The 26,538-nt window shown below is 42.6% G+C and overlaps 1 protein-coding gene across 1 annotated transcript in view; it reads right to left on the reverse strand.

The window, feature by feature from the left end:
* Nucleotides 1–26,538, reverse strand: part of LOC136862865 (serine proteinase stubble) — a 294,351-nt gene that overhangs the window by 235,250 nt on the left and 32,563 nt on the right. Inside the window, exon 2 of the mRNA XM_067139130.2 lies at nt 7,755–7,832. Coding sequence (XP_066995231.2) covers nt 7,755–7,821 — 67 coding nt within the window. The 5' untranslated portion in view covers nt 7,822–7,832. The remainder of the gene's footprint in view (nt 1–7,754; nt 7,833–26,538) is intronic.

Raw genomic sequence — 26,538 nt, forward strand, 5'->3', positions numbered from 1 at the left:
GGGAATCGAACCCACTCAGTTGACCTCCCGAGGCTCAGTGGACCCCGTTCCAGCCCTCGTACCACTTTTCAAATTTCGAACCCGGACCTCCGGGGGTGGCAGCTAATCACACTAACCACTACACCACTGAGGCGAGCACCCCCCTTCTATCGTTCCTAACCTGGTTCTACGATAATCATTCCAGTTCCGAGAGAAAATTTCCGCATCCATAATCTTCTTCTTTTTCTACCACTTTTTCTCCACACTTGTGGGGTCGCGGGTGCGAACTTGTGTCGCACATGTGGATCTGGCCCTGTTTTACGGCCGGATGTCCTTTCTGACGCCAACCGTATATGGAGGGATGTAATCACTATTGTGTGCTTTCTGTGGTATTTGGTAGTGTACTATGTTGTATGAATATGAAGAGGAAATTGTTGGGACAATCGCAAACACCCAGTCCTCGAGCCAGAAGAATTAATCATACGCTATTAATATCCCCGACCGGGCCGGGAATCGAACTAGGGACCCTCTGAACCCAAGGCCACAACGCTGACCATTCAGCCAAGGAGTTGGACTTCCGCATTAATAATATCACTACCTATTACTGGTTGCATGACGTTATTGGTACCAACGTGGAAAATTACCACCTATTCCTTACCTTCAAATTACCTATTCTACTCCTTTCTTTACAATACTTTTACAATTCAACACTAAGAATTTTATGTCATCCCCAAGTATGTTAGTACCTGTTCCTGCCTGCCTTACGTTATTGGTACCAACGTGGAAAAATACCACCTTCTGCTTACCCTCAAATTACCTCATTCTACTCCTTTCTTTACAATACTTCTACAATTCGACACTAACAATTTCATGTCATCCTTATTTGACTTCATGCTTTCTATACTGTATCTCCGCTCTCTAGTCCACCCCGTTTCGCTGACTGTACCTCCCTATAACTCCTTTAAATACACCCCTAACTTATATGTACCATTGCGATTCATGTGAAGGCCATCTGAGCATACACCCCTATCTGTTACCCACCCATCAGGATCTATAAATCTCGCTCCCATTTTCCCACATACCCATTCTATAGTCTCATGTAAATCCCCAGTTACCCTCCAGTCCGTAACACTTCTACACCTTATGCCACTGATAACAGTCTCTGCTTCCTTAAACTCCTTTCGCGCTGCTGTAACCAGATCCCATATATCCCCTATTCTAGCTTGCTTTGTGTTATTGGTATAAACGTGGAAAGATACCCACATCTTCTTACCCTTTTCCCTTCCTTCCATTTACCTCAACATCTGCCTTAAACTAATTCGTGAATAAGTCTCTACTCTGCTTCCCTTTCCTCGAGACACTTTCCTCACATGCATGACAATTAAATCACCCATGACCAGAACCTCCACCCCACCCTCCTCATTCGATCCCCTCCTCTTCTGATCTCACTTAAATTCCCTGATGTCCGCAGAACCCAATTCTTCCTCCCTTTTCTCCCTCTCAGTACCCTGTTCCACCTCCCTCTTCTATCCTCTATTCTACATTTGCCTTTCCTACTGGTCCCTTTCCTCTTGCCCCACTTCTCCTCTGCAACACCTTCCTGAACTCCGTTTTCCCTCTGCTGGTCTTCCTGCAGTGACTCATATCGATTCCTCCCCTGGGCCCACTGCTTGTGGAAAACCCTTAGCCCTCGTTTCTTCTTGACCCTCTCCTCCCTCTTGCATAACTACCGTACCCTGTGCATTGATAGAGGGAAACCTATCTTCATTCCTGTCCTCCGTTACAAGTCTAATTATCTCCCTCAAACTCACTATCTCTTTCCTCATATTCCTTAGCTTCCTCTCACACCCACAGTCCTTACACCTGCCTTTCTCAGTCATTATTTTATCTCTTCAATGAAATTTGAAATAATATGGAAATATCAACAGAAAATAAAACACCGTATTCTATTAATAGACATATGTATATATATCAGCGGGAGGTAATAATGTATTCTCCGTAATGATTTCACGACAATAGTACAATCATGAAACCATCTTATAAAATAACTACACTGCAACTATTCTAGTTAAACGTATCCTGATTAAAAAATACTAGGAAAAAGAGGCTAACTAGACTAAATACACGGTTATAGACAGATATTATTATTATTATTATTATTATTATTATTATTATTATTATTATTATTATTATTATTATTATTATTATTATTATTATTATTATTATTATTATTATTATTATTATTATTATTATTATTATTATGCGTGTCCGACTCGTTGGCCGAATGGTCAGCGTACTGGCCTTCGGTTCAGAGGGTCCCGGGTTCGATTCCCGGCCAGGTCGGGGATTTGAACCTTTATTGGTTAATTCCAATGGCCCGGGGGCTGGGTATTTGTGCTGTCCCCAACATCCCTGCAACTCACACACCACACATAACACTATCCTCCACCATAGTAACACGCAGTTACCTACACATGGCAGATGCCGTCCACCCTCATCGGAGGGTCTGCCTTGCAAGGGCTGCACTCGGCTAGAAATAGCCACACGAAATTAAAAATAATAAAATATTATGCGTGAATGGTCCCTTTCGGAACACACGAAGCTTTATTTATGATTTCGTTTGCGGAGGATCCAGGATGCTTTCATCTGTTGACTAAAGATCTTTTTCCTTTCTTCCGTCCACTTGGTACCTGCTCTTTTTGGTACTTCATTCTCTGGAGTAACTTCCCAAACGTCAATTTTCTTTCTGTATATATTTCGATTCAAAATGTCTTCACAGAGAATTTGTGCGTTCTTCATGTCTGCTTTTGTTTGTTGTATCCAAGGAAAATTCTTCAGTTTGTCAACTCTTTCAAGAACATGGTGGGTTAGTCTAGTTTCTGGAAGCCTCTTAAGATGTCCATAAAATTTTAGCCTTTTTTTCCTGAGGTCTGCCGCAATATTAGATAATTTTTCTGTGGATTTCCGGGTTTGGAGGCGGTACCCTTCTCCCGTGTGTCTTGGTCCTAAAATTTTCCTCATGATTTTTCGCTCTTCTTTTAGGATATTTTCCAGTTCGCCCTTTCTATGAAGCGTTAGAGTTTCCCCTGCATATAAAGCCTCCGGTTTGATTACAGTATTGTAATGTTTAATCTTAACGTGGAGAGACATACATTTTTTGTTGTAGATTTTTCTTGTTCTCCCATAAGCTCTTCTGAGTTTTTGGACACGGTTGTTTTGGGCTATTTTCTCTTGTCCGGTTGGTTCGAGGATTTCGCCCAGGTATTTGAAGTGAGGGACTCTGTTGACTTGTCCGTATTTTGTATTGAGACTATGGATGTCTAGTTTGGCACAGAAAAATTCAGTTTTCTGGAAGGAGATATGAAGTCCGACCTTTCTGGCACATTCTTGGAGAATTTCAACTTGCTTTATTGCTGTGACTTCAGCATCCGCGAAGGCTAAGCATGGAATTTCAAGCTTGTTTTTTCGTGTCCCGATGTTTACTGGGTTCCAGCTATTTTGTGCTTTCAGTTCGTTTTCCCATTCCCTCATCACCTTATCTAGTACGAGGTTGAAGAGGAGGGGTGATAGTCCATCTCCTTGCCGGACACCAGTTTTTATCAGGAATTCGTCTGAGATTTCTCCCATGAATTTCACTCTTGACTTCGTGTCAGTGAGGGTCTGTTTGGTCAAGTTTAGCGTTTTGGAGTCTAGTCCCTGTTCTTTCAGGATGCTGAACAGAGATTGACGATCAACTGAATCATAAGCCTTCTTGAAATCTACAAAGGTACAGATGATTGGAAGGTTTCTGATGGCCCTGAATTTTAGAGCGGTTTTGAGGTTGAAGATCTGTTCAGTGCATGATCTGTGAGGGCGGAACCCAGCTTGATATTCACCAATTTTATGCTCTAGTTGTTCTTGTATTCTTTTCAACAGGCATGCAGAGAAAATTTTGTAGCCGACTTCAAGGAGGGAGATTCCCCTATAGTTGTTCACATCAGTTTTGTCTCCTTTTTGTGAAGTGGGTGAATCAAGGCACATTTCCAGTCTTCTGGGAGTTTTTCATTTTTCCAGATTTTCTGTATGATTTCTGTAAGTTCCTTGAGTGAATTTGGACCAAGATTCTTAAGGAATTCTGCAACAATCCCGTCTCTTCCTGAGGTTCTGTTGTTCTTTAGTCGTTTAATGTGGCTCTGAATTTCTTCCTGGTTTGGTGGAGGTGATTCTGGGTGAGTGAAACTGGATGCTTCTTCAAGAAATCTTTCAGTGGGTTCGGGGCAGTTAAGAAGTTCTGAGAAGTACCGTGCAAGTTCTTGGCAGTTTTCTTTATCAGTAAGCGCCAATTTTCCGTCTTGTTTCCTAAAACATAAGTTCTGTGGAACGTATCCTCGGATTTTTTCTGTGAATGTTCTGTAGAAATCCCTTGTGTTGTGGTTTCTAAAGTTTTCTTCAATTGACTCCAGTTGTTCTTTCAGGTGCTTTCTTTTCTCTTGCCTGATGGTTTTGGATACTTGTTTTCTGGTCTCATAAAATTCTCGTTGAGTTTTCTGGGATTTTCTACTGTTGTATTTCTGAAACGCAGATTTTCTTATCTCTATGGCTTGGTTGCATGTTGAGTTCCACCAGGGGTGTTTTGCATTCCTTTTTAAGGGTACCATTTCTCGTGCCTTCTGTATGATTTTAGTGTGGAATTCTTCCCATGTTTTCGCTGGTTGATTTTCCCATGCTTCTTTTAGATCCGTAACAGGAATCTGTTTTATATCAAATTTCTGTTGTTGGATTTTCTTGGGGTGGTATTTTCTTGGGGTAAATTTTACTTTAACTCTTGTGAGATAGTGATCAGAGTCGATGTTTGCTCCTCTTCTCACTTGTACATCATGTACCTCTTTCTGTAGCTGATACGAGATAGCTCCATGATCAATCTGAAATTCTCCAATGGATTCAATGGGGGACCTCCAGGTTTTTTGTTTCTTGGGATGCTTCCTGAGGGATGTGGACATGATTTTAAGGTTGCACTGTTGACATAGTTCAATGAGCCTTGAGCCGTTTTTGTTCGTAAATTTGTGCGCCGGGTAGAGTCCGACAGTTTTCCTGTGTTCCTTTTCTCGGCCGATTTGTGAATTGAAATCACCTAAGAGGATTTTGACGTCATCCTTTGGAATTTTTGACATCACTTTTTCAAGTCTGTTCCAAAATTTGTCCACGTTTTGGGGATTCCTCTTGTTGTCTATATTTATAGGGGCGTGTGCATTTATTAATGTATATTTTTTATTGGCACACTGAATCCTCATGGTCATTAGGCGATTGCTGATGGAATTAACTTCTTGGATCGAGTTCAGTATACTTTTATGTACTACGAAGCTCATGCCAAATAAAGGGGTCCTATTTAGAATCTTTTGGTCTGTTTTGCTTTTGAATATACGGTAATTTCCATAATCCAAGGTAGCATCATCAGTAAATCGGGTTTCCTGCAGGGCAAGGATAAGAATTTTTTGCCGATCAAGTTCTGTGACTAAATTTAGTAATTTTCCTGGTTGTATCAAAGTGTTGATATTGAATGTACCAATGTACGTGGGGGTTTTGTGGGATAGTTTACCAGAGAGCTCCGACTCTCTCCCATGTTTTCGTGGTTGTCCAGGCTCCCCAGAATCCGAAAGCCTGGTTGCCGTCTCAATGCGACGGGTGGATTAGATACCACCTGGGGTAATGTTAGTACGCTCACGAATCATGTTTGGCTTGTAATAGGAAATCCAGCAGTGCTGGGTGCTTAGAACCAGGGATTGTTAGTTCCTGGAGCTTGGTATTGCCGCCGCACCTACAAGGTGACAGACGCGGACCAGGAAGCCGGTGGATACCACTCAGACGCACCTGGATTTTAAACAGGCTTTTTATTACTATCCCAAAAAGCAAGGGTGCCTCATCCGCCAGTTCCGCCGCACCAATGATCTTCATCTCCGCCTTCACTGCCGTTGAGGTCTTCACTCGTAACCCTGAGCTGGGACCCTTACCAGATGATACACACCGGGTCAGTGTGCTCTGGGACTCATATAGGCAGGGGCGCCACTCCTTGGGCAGGGCTGCCTCCGAAGAGGGTCCCTACCTGCTACCTTTATTATTATTATTATTATTATTATTATTATTATTATTATTATTATTATTATTATTATTATTATTATTTGGAAATAGAAAAATCAAGCAAGACACTAATAAGAATATTTTTGCTACAATTCTAAACTGCAGTTAAGCCTATCCTAATTACAACAATAGAAATCTAGAAAGAGCGAAATGTCGCGAGAGCTATTTCCCCTTCTATGCAAATATTTCCCAATAATAAACTATGCACGCTTATTTCTAATAAAGTAACTACACTACAATAATTCTAAACTGCGTTCAGACGTATCCTAATTACATTTTTTTGCTATTTCGCTGTAAGTCGCACCGACACAGATAGGTTTTATGGCGACGATGGGATAGGAAAGGCCTGGGAATGGGAAGGAAGCGGCCGTGGCATTAATTAAGGTACATCCCCAGCATTTGCCTGGTGTGAAAATTGGATACCACGGAAAACCATCTTCAGGGCTGCCGACAGTGGGATTCGAACCCACTTTCTCCCGGATGCAAGCTCACAGCTGCGCGCTCCTAACCGCACGGCCAACTCGCCCGGTATCCTAATTACAAAGGGTTATTATTACCCCCAAACAGAAATGAAAATTGCCGTTAAAGTTTGTAATGCGGAAGAACTATACAAGGATTACACAACAAAGCTAAATATGTACACAGAATTATTATTTCTATTTTACCCTAGTATGTTCTAACAGAAATGAAAACTGTCGTTTAGTGTTAATAATGTTAAATGCTGAAATATCGAAAGGGTTACCGTACACGTGGATAACAGAGGAATATAGCATTCAAGATACTGCCTAATAAAATAACTACACTAGAATTCACCACTGCACTTCGGCAAATCCTAATTATAACAGGTTTGCTGAGACTACAGAACTGGATTTAAAACTAACGACGTACTTGATACTGAGTCTTTTTTTCCTACCTACGCTCTGACAGAAGACGAAATTTTGCTCTAGCGGACGAATATTACGCAATGATACAGTAAGCACGATCGTTTCTAATAATATAAAGACACTACAGTCATTCTAAACTTCATTTAGATGTATCCTAATTAAAACTAGTTAACTGAAACAACAGAAATGTAGTTAAAAATAAATCCTTATTAGAAAGTATGTTCGTGTTATTCCTAGATAGGTAAGGTAAATTAAAACCGTCCTTAAATCTTGAAAGAATGCAATTAGAAAATAATTATGCCAGAGGCTTGAACTAACCTACTCAGAACTACAAATAAGTTATCGGAATACAGGAACCAACTGATTTTTATTTTTCTGACCATACTATACCCTGGTCAATCGGTGACTAACAGTGCAATAATTTGAATACGAAGAGCTGCAATAATCTATAACAGTACAACGACAGTTAACTACTTCGCCAGTGAAATACTGTATAATCACTTGAAGTGATTCAAGGAGTGCAACTGGTTAAATGCTTGACCTCTTCGCCCACGGTTAAGAAATGGAATCCAGACACAAACGGTCGTCATTAAAGGAGCACTTAAATAGGTTGGAGAGGTTCGTATCAGCAGTCTTAATTGAAGGTTGAATAAATCAACTACCACGACGAAATCCCCGCCCTCCAGCATATCTTAAAGCTATCACCATTTCAAGGTACGTTTAACACATAGCATTTTGTTATCATAAATAGATGGTAAAGAAGCTCTTTGCACTCACCGGGACTCGCTGGCTGCTGCCTCAGCATCACCGCAAGCATGAACAAGGCCAAGTTGCGCAACATCATACTCGCTGTTCCTGAAATCAGATGTGGCACACAATGAAACAAGGTAATTACAGGCAAGCTGCACCACACTTCGCGGAACACGCCATGACAGTTTTTCCCACCACAATAAACAAACGTGAGGGCTTAATGCATGGGCCAAGTTGGTAGGAATACTTAACATACCAAACATGAATATTGTATTTCTATTTCCAGAAACGGGAGTGACTCATCTTCGGGTGATGATGTACAGTATAATAAACCTATGCCCCGCCCCACACAACTGTAATTCTCCTTTCTTTCGATAGCGAGGTCGAAAGCACAACCTGGAAGGAGTGAAGGTAATTTTCTGAAGTAAAAATGGAAAGATATTTCTTTGATAGCAGACCAGCACCCAATCCATCCACCCTCTTCCCTGAAGCAGAGTAACAGAGTATGACTGAGGACATACTTATTCGTTAAACTTGATCGTGGAAATGATTGTGGTGAAAACTACCCTCACGTTTAGCTTACAGCGTAGGCCTAAGTGTCGTGCAGCATGAAAAGTTTTCATAAATAGAATATCAATAATAAAGAGACTAAAAAAACCAATGAACAAACAGCTTATTTATAAGTAGGAGTTCCACCACTGTTTCAACATGGATCGATGAAATCAATGTAAGCTAAGCTCCATTAAAATGAAATTATAAGCAATATTTGGTGTAACTTTTAACAAACGATGGTGATATTGCAATAACAACTTTCGTGTACATTTTCGTATAGGGTGTACATTCACATTTCTTTCTCTACACAGAATATTCCCTTTTCTACATTTGATTAAATACTCAACTCATATTAAACTTCGGAATGGGAGCTATGTTTTATATTAATGTTTCGTTATAAAATTGCATTGAACTAAACATACAGTTCATGCGATTATATTTCGTGCAGATATAGTCTGCTCACGTGGTCTACTGAGGAAAAAAATAAACGTGACATCAAGAATTGACAGAAGCTCTAGCTACTTGCCCCAGCACAGCAACCTCGCCCAGGAAAGGTAAATTTATGGAGTCAGTTTTGGCCTTCGTCCACATCTGACCGCCAGTCACCTCTGGGCTATGACCACGCCAGTCTCATAGAACAGCTCGCACGTCGGCAGCTGAATGTACAAGGACGCCACATCGGAGGGAGATGAGCTCAATACTTACAATGAGATGGAATGAGCATATCGGAACAAACTTACAGTTTTGTACTATGTTAAATCCTGTAATTATCAGCCACAAGGACCATGGGCGCAATGCATATGAAAACTAGACAGACGAACATAAGTGTTCACACAGAGGCCCATTGACCCATTAGTCAGTATAAAATAGGCACGGTATCCAACTGCGTACTAGTTCGATCTATCATGAGTTGACACATTATGCATACATACGCTAAAATACGTACAGTAAAATCTGTATCATACATGAAGAGATGAGGAAAACAAGGCCGGGCAGTGGTGATATGCCTGGACAGAAGTCTACACACACCGATGAAAGCTATCCACAAAACAGAGTAGTACACATCAGTTCTGACTTGAACACTGAGTAGTGAACAGAGTTAAGAGCCTTGTTTATATTCAAAGTGGATACTGGTGATTTAAGATGAAATGGGGAAAATTAGGTAGGAAACTACAATTAAAGAAATAAAAATATAGTAACTCTGCATAAATACGACAAATCATACGCCGAAATTGCACAAATCATTAAACGAAGCAGATACACAGTGTGCAGTATCATTATGAAGAACAGAACTTCAAAAACTTTGATGAATAAAGAGAGAAGTGGACGTCCCCGTAAGCTCACTCTGAGAGAAGAGAAGACGGTAATTAGGACAGTGCAAAAGACTCGGGAAAAATCTTCTTCCGAAATTGCAGCAGAACTTCAGGATACCATGGTAAACAGATATATCCTAAGACCATTCGTAGAACTCTTCATATAGCTGGATATTATGCCCTAACTCCCAGGATAAAGCCATTTACCACCCCAGTGAACAAAAAGAAGAGATTGGTATTTGCTCAGGAGTACATAATGAAGGATGACGACTTCTGCAATTTTTTTTTCAGATGAAACAAATTAAACATTTTTCACACCGAGCTCGATAGCTGCAGTCGCTTAAATGCGGCCAGTATCCAGTAATCGGGAGATAGTGGGTTCGAGCCCCACTGTCGGCAGCCCTGAAGATGGTTTTCCGTGGTTTCCCATTTTCACACCAGGCGTCGCAATAAGACCTATCAGTGTCGGTGCGACGTAAAGCAAATAGCAAAAAAAAAAAAAAAATCACCATGAAGGTAGGATGTCGGTGTGGAGGAAATCGAATACAGAGTTTGAAACAACCAACCTCCGGGCTACAGTTTAACTCGGTGGTGGAGGTGTTATGGTGTGGGGGTGCATGGCGGCTTCAGGTGTTGGGGACCTAGTGTTTATAGATGGAATAATGGACCAGTATATTTTTTTGAATATTTTGAAAAAATTACGACACAGTACCCAAAAGCTGGGTCTACAGGCTGATTACTACTTTGATCAGGACAACGACCTGAACCATACGGCTAATAATGTTCGTTATTGGATTGTTAATAATACATCTCATACCCTGAAAAGCCCTCCCTTGCATCCGGGAGATAGTAGGTTCGAATCCCACTATCGGCAGCCCTGAAAATGGTTTTCCGTGGTTTCCCATTTTCACACCAGGCAAATGCTGGGGCTGTACCTTAATTAAGGCCACGGCCGCTTCCTTCCAACTCCTAGGCCTTTCCTATCCCATCGTCGCCATAAGACCTATCTGTGTCGGTGCGACGTAAAGCCCATAGCAAAAAAAAAAAAAAAAAAAAAAAGCCCTCCCCAGTCCGCTGACCTTAATCCCATTGAACATCTATGGGATGAACTCGAACGATAAGTCAGAAAGCACCACATATCCAGCAAAATCAGTCGAAAGAATTGCTTCTGCAAGAATGGAATACTATTGGTGAAGAAGTCACAAGAAAATTAGTAGGTTCAATGCCCAACAGATTAAGAAGTGTTATTCGCAACAAGGGAATGCACACATGTTACTAAACCGTACACACTTGGTGACAAACGTGCAGTTTAAGTTGTTGTGGGAACATTTAAGTCCATCCATAAAAATACTAGATGACTACCTTTATTTTTTAGCAAAGCAGTTCTTTTATGTTTGTGTATTCTGTAACTAAATATACAGTTATATCATCATCATCTGTTTACCCTCCAGGGTCGGTTTTTCCCTCGGATACAGCGAGGGATTCCACCTCTACCGCCTCAAGGGCAGTGTCCTGGAGCTTCAGACTCTTGGTCGGGGATACAACTGGGGAGAATGACCAGTACCTCGCCCAGGCGGCCTCACCTGCTATGCTGAACAGGGGCCTTGTGGAGGGATGGGAAGATTGTAAGGGATAGGCAAGGAAGAGGGAAGGAAGCGGCCGTGGCCTTATGTTAGGTACCATCCCGGCATTCCCCTGGAGGAGAAGTGGGAAACCACGGAAAACCACTTCCAGGATGGCTGAGGTGGGAATCGAACCCACCTCTACTCAGTTGACCTCCCGAGGCTGAGTGGACACCGTGCCAGCCCTCATACCCCTTTTCAAATTTCGTGGCAGAGCCGGGAATCGAACCCGGGCCTCCGGGGGTGGCAGCTAATCACGCTAACCACTACACCACAGAGGCGGACTATACAGTTATATACGAGATATATTCTTCTTCTTAATCTGCTTACCCTCCAGGGTCGGTTTTTCCCTCGGACTCGGCGAGAGATCCCACCTCTACCACCTCAAGGGCAGTGTCCTGGAGCTTCAGACTTTGGGTCGGGGATACAACTGGGGAGAATGACCAGTACCTCGCCTAGGTGGCCTCACCTGCTATGCTGAACAGGGGCCTTGTGAGGGGATGGGAAGACTGCAAGGAATAGACAAAGAAGAGGGAAGGAAGCGGCCGTGGCCCTAAGTTAGGTACCATCCCGGCATTTGCCTGGAGAAGTAGGAAACCACGGAAAACCACTTCAAGGATGTCTGAGGTGGGAATCGAACCCATCTCTACTCATTTGACCCCCCGAGGCTGAGCGGACCCCGTTCCAGCCCTCGTACCACTTTTCAAATTCCGTGGCAGAGCCGGGAATCGAACCCGGGCCTCCGGGGGTTTCAGCTAATTACGCTAACCACTACACTACAGAGACGGACTACGAAATATATTCCTTTTAAATATATATTTGAAAAGCAATTACTGTTGCCGACATGTGCATATGTCAAATGTCTCTACTGCTGTGTGGTCCGGCTCCATGGCTAAAGGGGTAGCGTGCTGGCATTTGGTCACAGGGGTCCCGGGATCGATTGCTGGTAGGGTCGGGAATTTTAACCATCATTGGTTAATTTCGCTGGCATAGAGACTGGGTGTATGTGTTGTCTTCATCATCATTTCATCCTCATCACGACATGCAGGTCGCCTACGGGCGTCTAATTGAAAGACCTGCACCTGGCCAGCCGAACATGTCCTCGGACACTCCCGGCACTAAAAGTCATACGACACTTCATTTCATTTACTGATGTGTGGACACTTATATCCGTCAGTGTTTTTCCCGGATGCAAGCTCACAGCCGCGTGCCTCTAACCGCACGGCCAACTCACCCGGTCTGTTGTAGAATAAATGTGTTATAAAAGTCAATGATCTGCAAAATTTGTTTATAATACGATCTCAGGTGCATTACACATCAAGAAAGTATCATTTTCTTACTAAAATATGATATTTTGCTATCAATTTTCATTGGTGTAATTATTTTTAAATAATTTGGCACCGGTCTTTCTTAAGGAGCCAACGGCCGTAGCCGTGTTGAAACGCCGGATCCAGCGAGATCTCCGAAGTTAAGCAACATTGGGCGTGGTCAGCAGTTGGATGGGTTGCCACGCGCTGTTGGTGGGAGGTAAGGGAATGGAGGAGCGGAAAGGAACTGGCCACCCTACCGCACGTAAACTCCGGCTCAGGAACACCTCTGCGGAGGTTCGGACCTGCCTTTGGGCAGAACAACCTTACCTTACCTTTCTTGAGGAGCGTGTTTACAGCAGTGCTGTGTTATACTCAACACTGCTGCTAGATGCAACCAAGTGGCAATTCCTCTACGTACAAACTGTGAAGAAAAATACCCTATTTCGACGGATTCTACAAAACCGCCCTGATCATTTCCATGCAGAGTGACATTAGGACATACAATACATACTTTTATTCGAAGAGTCTACGGGGCCCCTTAAAGTCCTGGTCCAGGCTGCATTGCAGGCCATAACGTTGCGCCCCTGAGAAGGACCAACAGTTACACGAAGATCTTCGTTCAAGATAGAAAGAAGAAAGTTAAAATCCTATCGATTAGTAACTTAGGGTTACATTGTCTTTGATAATATTTCTCTCCAAAAATTATGTATTTTCTATCGTACTGATTATCGCCTGTACTACTTAGCACTAACGTTTTGCGTAAAAATTCGAAATGAATGCAGTTTGTTGAAGATGCAAATCGGATACAACTTACCATGTTCTCCTATACCCTTTGCCGCCGTAATAGCTTAAGGAGGCCCCCCTGTCACAGAGGGAATAGAAGGAAGGCAGGTCACTAAAAAGACTAATGGGTTCGAAAGTGGAGGGTCAGAGCTGAGACAGTGGTTCGACTCTGAATTAAATTATTTCAATGTCAAAGACGTGTGGCTCGTAGCGTGAGCTCCTGAATTCACATTCTAGTTCATGAACTAGCCGCTACTTCTGAGTACCCACTAAGACGTGCTGAAAGTCATGATACTATTATAGTTGGTATAGAAAAGGAATAGGCATTTCGGATATATTCTGAGTCTCGGCAGTACTTGCGCTCATTCGGTTCGGACTACCACGTTTTCCTAGTGGTCCCTAAACCATTAGAATGGAAGATTCTCACCGAGATTAATACTGTGTCAGTAATCCCAGTAATATGGTTCACAGAATTGTACAGAGCATGTTCCGAACGCTTTTAGCAAGCCTCAGACCTATGGAAGTGACGTAGTCTCACTTCCATTTGACAGGACAAGGATTGCTTGGGAACATCTTAGTGAAGGAAATGAATTGAATGGGGTCAATCAATCAATCAATCAATCAATCAATCAATCAATCAATCAATCAATCAATCAATCAATCAATCAATCAATCAATCACTACTGACCTGAATTTAGGGCTGTCACCCCGATGTCAGATTCCCTATCATATGTTTACGTAAACTTTTCTTAAATTATTTCAAAAACTTGGAAATCTATCGAACGAAATGGTCACAGGGGTCCCGGGACCGATTGCTGGTAGGGTCGGGAATTTTAACCATCATTGGTTAATTTCGCTGGCATAGAGGCTGGGTGTATGTGTTGTCTTCATCATTTCATCCCCATCACGACGCGCAGGTCGCCTACGGGTGTCAAATCAAAGGACCTGCACCTGGCGAGCCGAACTTGTCCTCAGAGGCTGGTTGGACCCTCAAATAGCACCACCAAAGGCTATGCAATTACAGGAAAACGACAAAGCCAATGGCAGCACCAAAATTCGGCTTACTAGGCAAGATGAGGAGTGAGGTGTTTGCCATTGCTTTCCACAATGGGCCAGACAGTGAGCGTGCTATTGTAGTACGACTAACCGTATGAGCAACACCTTTCATAACACCCAGATGCACTGGTTGCGCTTCGATTGTCATTACTCAGCAGCACCCATATCTCAGCAGCTTCCACATTGTCACAGCCATGAATGACACTGGGACTTCGGTGGCCTGTGTCAAGAGATGGATGCAAAAGTACTGTATCCATCAAGAAATGACAGCAGGCAGACTTCCCAGATAAAATTTGGTAAACTGAGATCACCCGCCACAATACTGCTACAGTTTAACACTGTCAGCTTTATGTCAGTTTTACTTAACTTCCAACTCCCTGTGCTCGCACCACGGCTCCGTAGTCCAACCCGTTTATCTGAATGGACCTCCACGAAGACCTTCTAAATAAACCCCTAACTTATATGAACCCATGCAGCTCAAGCGAAGGTCACCCGAGCGCATATCCCTACCTCCTACCCACCCATTAGGATCTCCAAATCTCACTGTCAATTCCCCACATACCCACTCCATAGTCATTTAAATCCCCGATCACCCTCCGGTCAGTACCCCCTCCTGCAAAGTATGTCTCTGATGACAATATCTGGTCCTTAAACTTCTCCCGCACTGCCATAACCATGTCCGACACATTTCCACTTGCCTTATGTTCTCGGTTACCAATGTGAAAATATACCACCTTCTCCTTATCCTCCTCCTTCCCTTCCACTTTCCTCAATATTTGCCTTATCCTAATTCGTGGATAACTCTTTACCGTGATTCACTTTCCCAACACAACTCCCCCTTGTGATTGGTAATGGATTTCTCCATAACAAGAGCCTCAACCCCACCCATTTCATTAGATTCACTCCCTTCATTGCCTCCCTTACATTACCTGGCGCATGGACAAAGTAGCTCCCCCTCTCTTTCCTTCCACTAATGACGTAGTTTGATCTCCCTCTTCCTATCCTCTACTGTATGTTCCCTTGCCTACCTTTCACTTTCCTCTTATCTCTCTCTCCACTGTAACACTTCCTTGTTCCCATGCTCCCTCTGCTGTTCTATCAGCAGTGACTCTCACCGATTCCTGATAATATCTCTCACGAACTCTCCCCTGATTAGATCCCTTAGCCCTCAATTTCCTCCCCCTTAAGACATAAGCTCCCCATTTTCTTTCATATATTACCTCCTTCCTTCCCCTCATTCTTGTCCTCTTACTTTACCGTGCTGATACGGTGAGGGAACCTACCAATGCCAATGGGGTTATGGAAAAAAAGAAAGAAAGAAAGAAAGAAAGAAAGAAAGAAAGAAAGAATGGAAGAAAGAAAAGTAGAAATGACTGAGTCAGAAAAGAGGATGTGTTTAGAAGTGCTAGGAGCTAATGATGTTTGGATAAAGGAAATCATATATGAAGAGATGGGAGATTACAAAGTGTTCTAAACAAGTGTTAAAATGTGAAATGGGAATGTGGAATGGGATTTTTTCTGGAAAATCATAGCACACTGCATAGTGAGGAAAGCAACGGGAAACTACCTCACTACCCTAGTACGCCTCTCCATTGATGCCTAGGCCATCTATGACAGCTGATGGCAGAGCTGTTGACGATCCCACCAGCGGAATCGCTGACGGACTGAACATACATACACACAACCGAGAGCAAGTTTGTTTTCAGAAACAACCACATATATTCAATCACATGATAAGATATTTCTTCTCTGGGATCGATTTCTTATTTGCAGGACACTTGATTAATGAAAGATGGGCTGCCTGGCCGCGGCGGTAAAGGCGTGCTCGGTTCGCCTGGAAGGACGTGGGTTCGAATCCCCGTCAGGAAGTCGTAAAATTTAAGAAACGAGATTTCCACTTCCGGAGGTGCATATGGCCCTGAGGTTCACTCAGTCTACACCAAAAATGAGTACCAGGTTAATTCCTGGGGCAAAGGCGGCCGGGCGTATAGTTAACCACTCTACCCCATCACGTGCCGAGGTTAACAATGGTGGAATTCTTTACCTTGCACTCTTCCAAGGGCCTTTATGGCCTGTACTGAGGTGACTTTGCTTTGCTTGATCAATGAAAGCCGGCTCTGCGGTCTAGGGGTAGCATGCCTGCCTCTCACCCGCAGGCCCCAGTCTAGAAAACCAAGAATAACAGTCGAGAGGATTCGATGTAGGAAGATAACTGATAAACTGCAGGTTTTCGGGTTGAGCAGCGGTCACTTAGTACGCCAAGGCCCAACAAGGCTGTAGCACCAAGGGCGGATGTTATCAATGAAATTATTTCTTGACCTGAAGCCTCTCGAACTGGCTCATAGCCTTGCGGTGAATGTCTAGAGGAAGAAATCCAGTGAGTTCTGCATTTTCTAGAATGCGGTGGTCACTGTACCATGCAGCAATTACAAGCTTCTTGACCTTACTGGCTTTTCAGAAAAGTAATGTAACACATAATTGTACCCCATTACAATCTATTACTGAGGAAAGAAATTATCATGAATGTCATATGTCTCTCCACCATGGCCATCCATCAGCGGTTGCTAAATTCAGATGATCACCAGCCATAACAGGAGGCTGTAGATTTACATATTAGTTCTACAGCGTGTACCGTAAAAGGGAGGCCATTGATCTGAATGTTATTACTACTAGGGCCGACTTGATGCAGCGTAGATCTAGTTGGCCGTGGTACTACACTACGAATTTTAAACTAGTGCCTTCTATTTCAACAAATCTACATCCCGTGCATCTCTCAATGTCACTGTTGCTAGGTAAAACATTTTGTGAAGTCACTTCCGTTACACATTTTGTCGCGTCACGTCAGACACGTCAAGAGAACTTTCGGATGACCCCTAGCCTAAGATTAATCTCCAAATCGTTTCATGTACTCGTTAGGATGTATTAGATAACCCACGCACTAAACCGTACGCGACATTTAAAACAAAATTGCACGTGGAACTAATTGTTAGGGAACGTCACCCACAAACAGATTGGATGTAGGTTTAATTTACGTTCAAGCCACTGGTAGGAGAGAATGTTTAACATCGTACTGTATAGATTGGGACAGGGACGACCCAAACTAGCGACCGCGAGCCACATACGGCCCTCCATTACATACCAATTGGCCCATGAAGAGCATTCTGGAAACGTTAAGTGTACACATATGTTACTCTTGTGTCTGCAAGCAAGCTACAGGTTGCGAAGTAAAGTGTTGCAGCAGGTTATCTAGTTCTTAAGTTTTCCTGCCTGTTCCCTCGCCTTTCAGCATTTATCAGTCACTACTGATCTGCATTTAGGTCAGTCGCCCAGGTGACAGATTCCCTATCTGTTGTTTCCCTAGCCTTTTCTTAAATGATTTAAAATAAATTGAAAATTTGTTGAACATCTCCCTTGGTAAGTTATTCCAATCACTAACTCCCCTCCCTATAAACGAATATTTGCCCCAATTTGTCCTCTTGAATTCCAACTTTATCTTCATATTGTGATCTTTCCAACTCTTAAAGACACCACTCGAACTTATTCGTCTACTGATGTCATTCCACGCCATCTCTCCACTGACAGCCCGGAACATACCACTCAGTGGAGCAGCTCGTCTGCTTTCTCCCAATTCTTCCCAGCCCAAACTTTGGAACATTTTGTTGCGCTAATCTTTTGTCAGAAATCACCCACAACAAATCGAGCTGCTTTTCTTTGGATTTTTTTTCAGTTCTTGAATCAAGTAATCCTGGTGAGGGTCCCATACACTGGAACCATACTCTAGTTGGGATCTTACCAGAGACTCATATGCCCTGCCTAATAGTCTTACCTTTAAGACCTCATATTGAAACCGTACAGTGTCCTCATTGACAGCATCTGCATCTTTCCATCCCATTAAAACCATTTCAGAAATCGCGTTATTTGTAGCGTGTTGGGAAAAATAAGCATCCCCTCGATCGGCGTGTGGTCAGAACCAGGCCCGCGAAAGCCCGGCAAGCAATGGAAGTGTAAGACGAGTAGGAGATAAGACGCGACGCAACGACAGTCTAATACGCCCAGAGGTGCGGCCTATTTGAGAGGGTTCCACACTAACGGAAGGAACTTCCTGGTTTTCCTGCGGGTTTCACGTATGCCAACGTTGAATGTGATATTTTGAACCAGACACAGGAAAAATATGTGAGGCACGTCAATGAACAGAGCTGAATTTTCAGAGGATCCCAGACTGAAAATATTGAATACTTTATTCACGGGGTGAATTGAGGTCACCAGATGTCCAACTGTAATGTGTTGCTAACATGTGTGAATATAGCGTGTCTACCAAGCCCAGAATTGTTCCCAAAGTTAGCTCCTCCCTCGAAAGGACGTGAATGATACAATTAATGGAGGGAGCTTGATTACTTAAGAACTGCCGATCGGATCGCGATCTCACGTCGCTCGGGTGAAAGAGGGAATTGTGGTGTACAATGCACACCCTTTATATGCCTTGAATTCCAGTTATTAACGGAGCCGATTTCCTTAATTAAGCGTGAAGGAGTCTCCCACTCCAAGGACCAGCGAACTGACAATATAAGGCCTGTCCTAACCTTCGCTGAGGACAGTCCCTTGACCACTTACAAAGACGAAGTGAGTGCCCATCGCGACTATAAACTGTATAACCTTGTGAACTGTGTGTTAAGAACTCGAACAATAGTCAATCGAGCCTAGGTGACTGTCTCAGTGCTGTGCATAATTTAAGTAGGCCGCTAGAAACATTTATATAAATTAATCGCAGGATTCGGCTACGAACAATGCCGGCATAAATTAGTACGCGTTATCAGTAAATTAGTGCTATCCAGTTCGGAACAGTAACATTCGGTGGTAGAATAGCGTCGACAGGGACAATCCGCTATTCGGAGTCAGGGTTTCTCAAGCCTTATGAGTCATCCTACTCACCGTATTAATATGTGCCTCCCTGGATTAGAGTGACCTGCCTACATAAGGGAAACTCCTGTGTAAATTCTGTGTATGTGTCGTAGACAAAGGGAACGTGTGCCGAGTGCTGGAGCTGAAAACAATTGGATTACTTAAAGATTTGTTTTTTCCTTTTTTTGTTTGCTATTTGATTTACGTCACACCGACACAGATAGGTCATATGGCGACGATTCAAGATTTGTAGCAGTTGAACGAGCCACCGAGGATGATGAACTGTCGCAGACCAGGTTTGAAATCTGATAATCTCGTCTACAGCGCCGAGAGGATGGACGAGTAGAACTCCACCATGGGTTTCCCGTGGAAGAGAAGACGACCACCATACAGATGAGATGATGTCATTTTACTTCTTAGCACAATAATATATAATCGGAGTGAGATAATTTTGGATTTCCTTTTGTTAATACATAAATGCTGTAAATAAAACATGTCCTAATATGGAATTTGAGTTTTCTTTTGTCATGTTAGCGTAAAATCAAGAGAGCTAACTCTCCGGACAAACCATTTCTTTCTTTTTGATAAGTCCTTCGTGAGGAGTAGTTTTATTGTTCGTAATTAGTAATATCCTAGCAAGTATGGGAAACAAGGATAGAATAGCATTTTGAGTTCCCCTAAAGCGGATGGAAGCAGTTGTGAGTGATGAATGAGAGATACCATGCCCAAGAAGTTGCTATTCATGTTCAATATGGTTGTCGTAGAGAATAGCCGGGGAGCTCACGGGTCATTTAGACAATGTATGCTTAGCTGATACGTACTATTAAGGCATGAACATCAAGAGTGAAGAGATCTGACTGAGAGAGGTACAAAATTGTGTTATTTAGGTAAATTATGTTAGGGAGAATGTGCAAATTTCCCTTGATTGTTGACTTTTACCAGAATCTGTCTGGAGTGTTCTTTTTTGTGTGAAACCAGTGTGAAGTGCTGTGGTACCGGGTGCTTGAAAGAGTGGTCAGAATATTTAGGGTGAGTGAAGAGAAATATGAAAGGTTGAGAGAGGATAATGATAGCACAGGCCCAAGGAACTAGGATACGCGATATGAGAAGTAATGGGAAGGCCGAATGCCGAAAATAGTCTACGTTGACCTGTGAACTGAGGAATTAAAATGTTATATTGCCCCAAGGTAATCGACGTGAAGGAGAATAGAGAATAAATGAATGATTTTCCTTGGGAATTCTGCGGTGATATGAAAGAAATGAATTGGGGCGATAATAAGTTTATCCTTGGAGGAGAACTATCGCTGTAATTATGAAGAGTTAGGACACTTGCAGGCATTGATTAGGAAGGACCGTCCCACTGACCGAGACGCGCACAATAGAAGAGAAACCTTTCCTCTCGTTCTTTCTTCCCTATGTGCTGAGCGACGTGCTGTGTATCGAAGTTGAAGGCTATGGACCCTTGGATTTCACATTGCGTTTCCTTTAAATAGTTCGGTTAAAGAACACTTGTGTTAAATTATATCATGATAAATTAGATGGTAGTTAACAGATAATTATATATCCCACAATGTACCTTAGTATTAGGTAACGGATAGCTAGGGATTTTCAGATATGTATCTTTCGGTCAGAAAGAGCCCGGTTCGGACCCAGGTCAGAATGAACCAGCCTGCGAAAGCTTGCATTAAGCTTTCGCCGGGGACAGAAGAAAGTGATAACCAATTTAATTTGCGTATTCCTTTTCTTCTCTCCTCCGTGTGCAGAGGTTTTATTGTGATAGTGCTTTTTTCCTTATGCCACAATTTAGGAATAAATTGATATTCACCGGGCGAGTTGGCCGTGCTCGTAGAGGCGCGCGGCTGTGAGCTTGCATCCGGGAGATAGTAGGTTCGAATCCCACTATCGGCAGCCCTGAAGATGGTTTTCCGTGGTTTCCCATTTTCACACCAGGCAAATGCTGGGGCTGTACCTTAATTAAGGCCACGGCCGCTTCCTTCCAACTCCTAGGCCTTTCCTATCCCATCGTCGCCATAAGACCTATCTGTGTCGGTGCGACGTAAAGCCCCTAGCAAAAAAAAAAAAAAAATTGATATTCGCGACCCCATTGCATGCTTCTTGTCATTTCTAGCAGTGCTGAGCAGTTTCTTGTGAACAGTTGAACCCAGAAATCCTACTTTCAAATTACATTAAGACTCCATCTTAAGTATTTTCCTTATTTTCTTTTTTCTTCAAACGTTACCACCACCCAAGTGCTCGAGTTGCCGAGGCTAACATCGAAAGGAGGAGGAGGGTGGTTCGAAGCCCATGTTGGCAATTAAGACCGATCTTCCATAAAGTCTCATCCGTGGTTGTTCGACAGGTTTCGCTGACGCATTATTATGCTTGGGTCTCCCATCAAAGCCCGTAAGGGTTTAATATGACTTCATGTGCCAGGCTGGTTAATAAGCCGATGGCACGCTGAGCTATTGTGTTTTTATCTTAACGTCGATCGCCCCGTCAACTATTGCGAGCAATTCCAAGTAATCCAAACATGCATTGAAGAAGGTTGGAAGTTCTCCCTGTTTTGGTTTCTGTCCTGTTCAAGTAGTTGTATCTGACTGAGCACTTTATTCTGCGTTAGCAAGACGTGTGTCCAAATAAATCATGTCGCACATCAAACGCAGAAAATTGATAGCTAGTGTCGAAAGTTCCATGATTCTTGGCGAGGTAAATATTTCTTTAAAGAACACGGAGATACTGTGTAATGAAAGTGTATCGTTACTGGAGGGTTATAACTTTACAAGACAATATTATTCAAGAATAGCGTTTAATATGTAGGGTCTAATTAACGAGTATGGTTACTGAAGGATTATAACATTAAAAGACAATATTGCTCAAGAATTGTTAGCTTAACATCGATTTTTTTGGTTGAGAAGAGCTACCGAAGGAAAGGAATCCAGCGAAAAATGTAACATTGCTGTCGGAGAAAGGTCTTGACAGGTAGTAGCAACAGGGCAAGCTACGAAACTACAAAATTGATTGTTGAGAATGAAAAATCATATCTGACTGGTAATTAATCAAAAAGTTTTAAATAAAGTCGAGGAAATTATGTTTCCTAAAAAACGTATACTATTCAATTTGATAAGTTTATCGCGCAACTCTACGAAGTCACGTGTGGAAGGCTTCACCTTTTGTATTCGAAATATATTGCACGTCAAATGTAGACAACTTCAGATCTCCTTTTTTATAGAATTTGCTTTACGTCGTACCGACACAGATAGGTCTTATGGCGAATATGGGATAGGAACGGGAAGAAAGTGACCGTGGCCTTAATTAAGGTACAGCCCCAGCATTTGCCTAGTGTGAAAATGGAAAAGCACGAAAAACCATCTTTAGGGCTGCCGACAATGGGGTTCGAACCCACTATCTCCCGGGTGCATCCTCACAACTGTGCGCCCCTCAGATCTTCTCTATTGCATGTGACGAAATTACTAACACAACTGATACCACTCAGTTACAGCGTTGATGATCTGTAATGCGACTGAGGAGTTAGCAGGAATGTACAGTTCGCACGGAACATTTACTGCCACGGTTCTTGAAAATTTTGACGAATTCGCATTCCCGAACATCCATTTTACCGAATAGAAAATTCTTCTCCTCCTTCTTAATCTGTTTACCCTCCAGGGTTGATTTTTCCCTCGGACTCAGCGTGGGATCCCACCTCTACCGCCTCAAGGGCAGTGTCCTGGAGCGTGAGACTTTGGGTCGGGGAGTACAACTAGGGAGAATGACTAGTGCCTCGCCCAGGCGGCCTCACCTGCTACGCTGAACAGGGGCCCTGTCGGGGGATGGGAAGACAGGACGGGATAGACAAGGAAGAGGGAAGGAAGCGGCCTTGGCCTTAAGTAAGGTATCATCCCGGCATTTGCCTGGAGGAGAAGTGAGAAATCACGGAAAACCACTTCGAGGATGGCTGAGGAGGGAATCGAATCCCCCTCTACTCAGTTGACCTCACAAGGCTGAGTAGACCCCGTTCCAGCATTCGTATCACTTTTCAAATTTCGTGGCAGAGCTGGGAATCGAACCCGGGCCTCGGGGGGTGGTAGCTAATCACACTAACCACTACACCACAGAGGCGGACGAATACAAAATTCCCGAATATTTATTCCACATATTTTTCATTTCTATTTTCGCTAATTTTATTAATTACAATTTTTGTAAGTGGTTTAAAGTCTCAGTGACATATGAAAGACTTTCAGCGATACATGGATGGGAAAGGGCTAGAACTGGGAAGGAAGTGGCCGTGTGGCCTTAATTAAGGTACAGCTCCAGCATCCGTGTGGTGTGAACATGGGAAACCACGGAAAACCATCTTCAGGCTGCCGATGATGGGATTTGAACCCACCATATCCCAAATGCAAGCTCATAGCTGCGCGCATCGCCAACTCGTTCGGTGAATTGTAATAATTCAATATGGTGATGCGTACAGAGTATAACTAAAGTACGGCCAAATTTTCAGGGCACATTCCTCACACGCAGAAGAAGAATGTACTGTATGTTAACTGGACATGGGTTCGGAAACGCTCTATTTCCATGTCAACATTCATTTTGTACAACTCTACATAGCACTTAAATCAAGGGAAACACAGAGGAACAGAATGTACCAGCATACCACATCAAATCCTTTCTTAGATAAAATGACCCTCCGTTAGCAGTGATACGGGCAAGAAGACTCGTTGCATCTAGTAGCAGGATTGTATGCTTATGTCAATGCTTTTCGAACATTTCAAGTAAGAAAGAATTGCATGTAGTATGTTGGTACATTATGTTCCTCTGTGTTTTCCATGATTAACGTACTTGGAGAGTTGTAGATAAAGAATTCTAAAATGGAAATAAGTTTGACCGTACTTTAATGTTACACTCTATTACCATGCACGTTGAATTTTCTATTTTGTCCTTAGCGTTTGATATAAATTGGTTACTTGTGGTTTGTGTCTAGTGCATCCTAAAATAGGCCGATGACCTTCGATGTTACGCCCCTTAAAACAACAAGCAACAAGCAAGCATCCTAAAATTGTATGGTCGAGGTCTTATTCTTGATTGGGGTCAGAGGGACAATTTGGGGAGTCTATAACTTTGAGTCTGAACAGATGACTGGGGTAAGATGCATGTCCAAGTCTCATTCTGATAATTGAGGCTGCATAGGTTTGACAGTCCTGCACGATAACTCGTATTTGTGCCTGCAGTTGCAGCCACACTCTCTTCCGTTGTGCCCGCACGCGTCTACCCAATGTGAATTCCACAGTCATGGTCCGAGTGTCGCTCTCTTGTTTTCGCAGGTCAGTCAAGGGCGTATAAAATCTTGGATGGTATTTCCCGAATACCACTTGTAGCCGATTGTTGAAGACTTCCGACATATTATTTGTTCGTGGTTCATTATGTACTGGGGAATTGCATGGGCCTTCTGCCACGAGCTCGTGTGACACTGATGTATGTGACATCAAAGTAATCAAATATAGGACTTACCTCCTCCGAAACTTCGTCACGGAATTCTTCGAAATATCGCAGCACATCTTTAACGCACACAAATGCCAATGCCAACAACATGTCGATTTCGTTTTCAACACAACGGTCGTTCGGATTGTTGTATTGAGACTGAAGCCTTTCAGTCTGTATTTTTATATACACTAACAGACCCAGAAGGAAAAAAACAACACGAAATATATGCGTTGATACGAATCTTCTTGCATTATTGATTATGGCTCATTCAAAACATACGTAATGCGATTTGGTGGTCTGAATTGTGAAGGAAGAGAGCCAGTTTCATGAATTATCTTCTGAAGGATAGTTTCATACGAGCGTTATCTTTTATATGACGTAAATGCAAGTATTAAAGGAACTGCCATTTCTACATCGGTATCCCAAAGTGCATCTGCTGGTCCTCTAAAGGACATGATTTTGCTAATTTGTATATTTCTGTTCTAGATGTGTAAGGATGTAAAACCAAAAGCGTTATCATCTCCGTACATGCCATGAAGGCCACTGGAGAGACGGAAGGTAACGGCTTTCACTATCTGTAACATCGGCCATTGGTGGGGTAGAGTGGTTAGCTCCACGCTCGGCTGCCTTTGCCCCTAGGAAATAACCTGGTGCTCATTTTTAGTGTAAGCTGAAGGAACCTCAGGGCCATGTGCACGTACGGAAGTGGAAATCACGTTTCTTACATTTTTCGACTTTCTGAAGGCGAATCTAACCCACGCCCATCGGGGTGAAAATAGCACGCCTTTACCGCCTCGGTCAGGCAGCCCCTTCTTCATGGACGTAGTCCAAAAAGAATACGAATAGCTGTATTTTGTTATGTCTACAATGGTTTTAACCAATATATACTTCTACAAGACCAAAAAAACCACATGTAGAACAAGTGCGATTGAATAAAACTATAGTACAGTGATTTTAAAGTATTGAATGGTAAAGCGCCTCTAAGTCTATGAAGTACTTCATTCACTCCCGCAATTCTTTTGTGGATAAACTGAATAAATTTATTCCATGATAAATTCTGGTCTTTAGTCAGTCCAACAAATCTTCTGAAGACAGCTCTATGCATAAAAATATGATTAACTAAAATACAGTTACGAAACATAATTTTGGAAAATACTTTATGGAAAATAATGAAAATCAGTTTTGTTGTATTTTGTGAGATCTTATTTACGTATAGCCATTTGTAGATGAGATTAATATCATCTTGTATATAAGCATTAATTTCTTGGGGTTGTTTACAGTGTAAAATATATATCGTCTTGTTTCTAATTATTTGAAACCAGAAATAAACAATCATCATAGAAGATGACTTAATAAATACAAGCCTTAATGTTTTCACTTCAATGACAGTCAGTGAAGCCTTTTATGTGTCTTGATTTCTGTCTTCGTCCTTGCCGCCACTCTAACAGACGAACACAAATACGAAAGATGAACAAGGGATGACTTAAGAGAATACTTCAACTAACTGAGCAGAGCGTCACCTGCGAACCGAGCAGATCTGAACAGGTAAGGAAGAGGAATATGGCGAAATTGAAATCATCCAACCAAGTCTGCTTGAATGGCATTGAGCTCATAGATGTCAGCAGGGGCGGGAGGTGAGTTCGTTGTATGCATATTAAGAACTCAGAGCGAAGATAATTTCTGAGGAAAGAAGAGAAGGCAGAAAGTTGGCAGGAATAAAATTATGGGAAAAAATAATTTTGAGAGTTCCAAGATCTAGTGCTTAGTTTCAATTAGAGAAGATAGCCACTTAATTTCA

This window comes from Anabrus simplex, chromosome 2 (assembly GCF_040414725.1).
Source record: "Anabrus simplex isolate iqAnaSimp1 chromosome 2, ASM4041472v1, whole genome shotgun sequence".
NCBI lineage: Eukaryota > Metazoa > Arthropoda > Insecta > Orthoptera > Tettigoniidae > Anabrus > Anabrus simplex.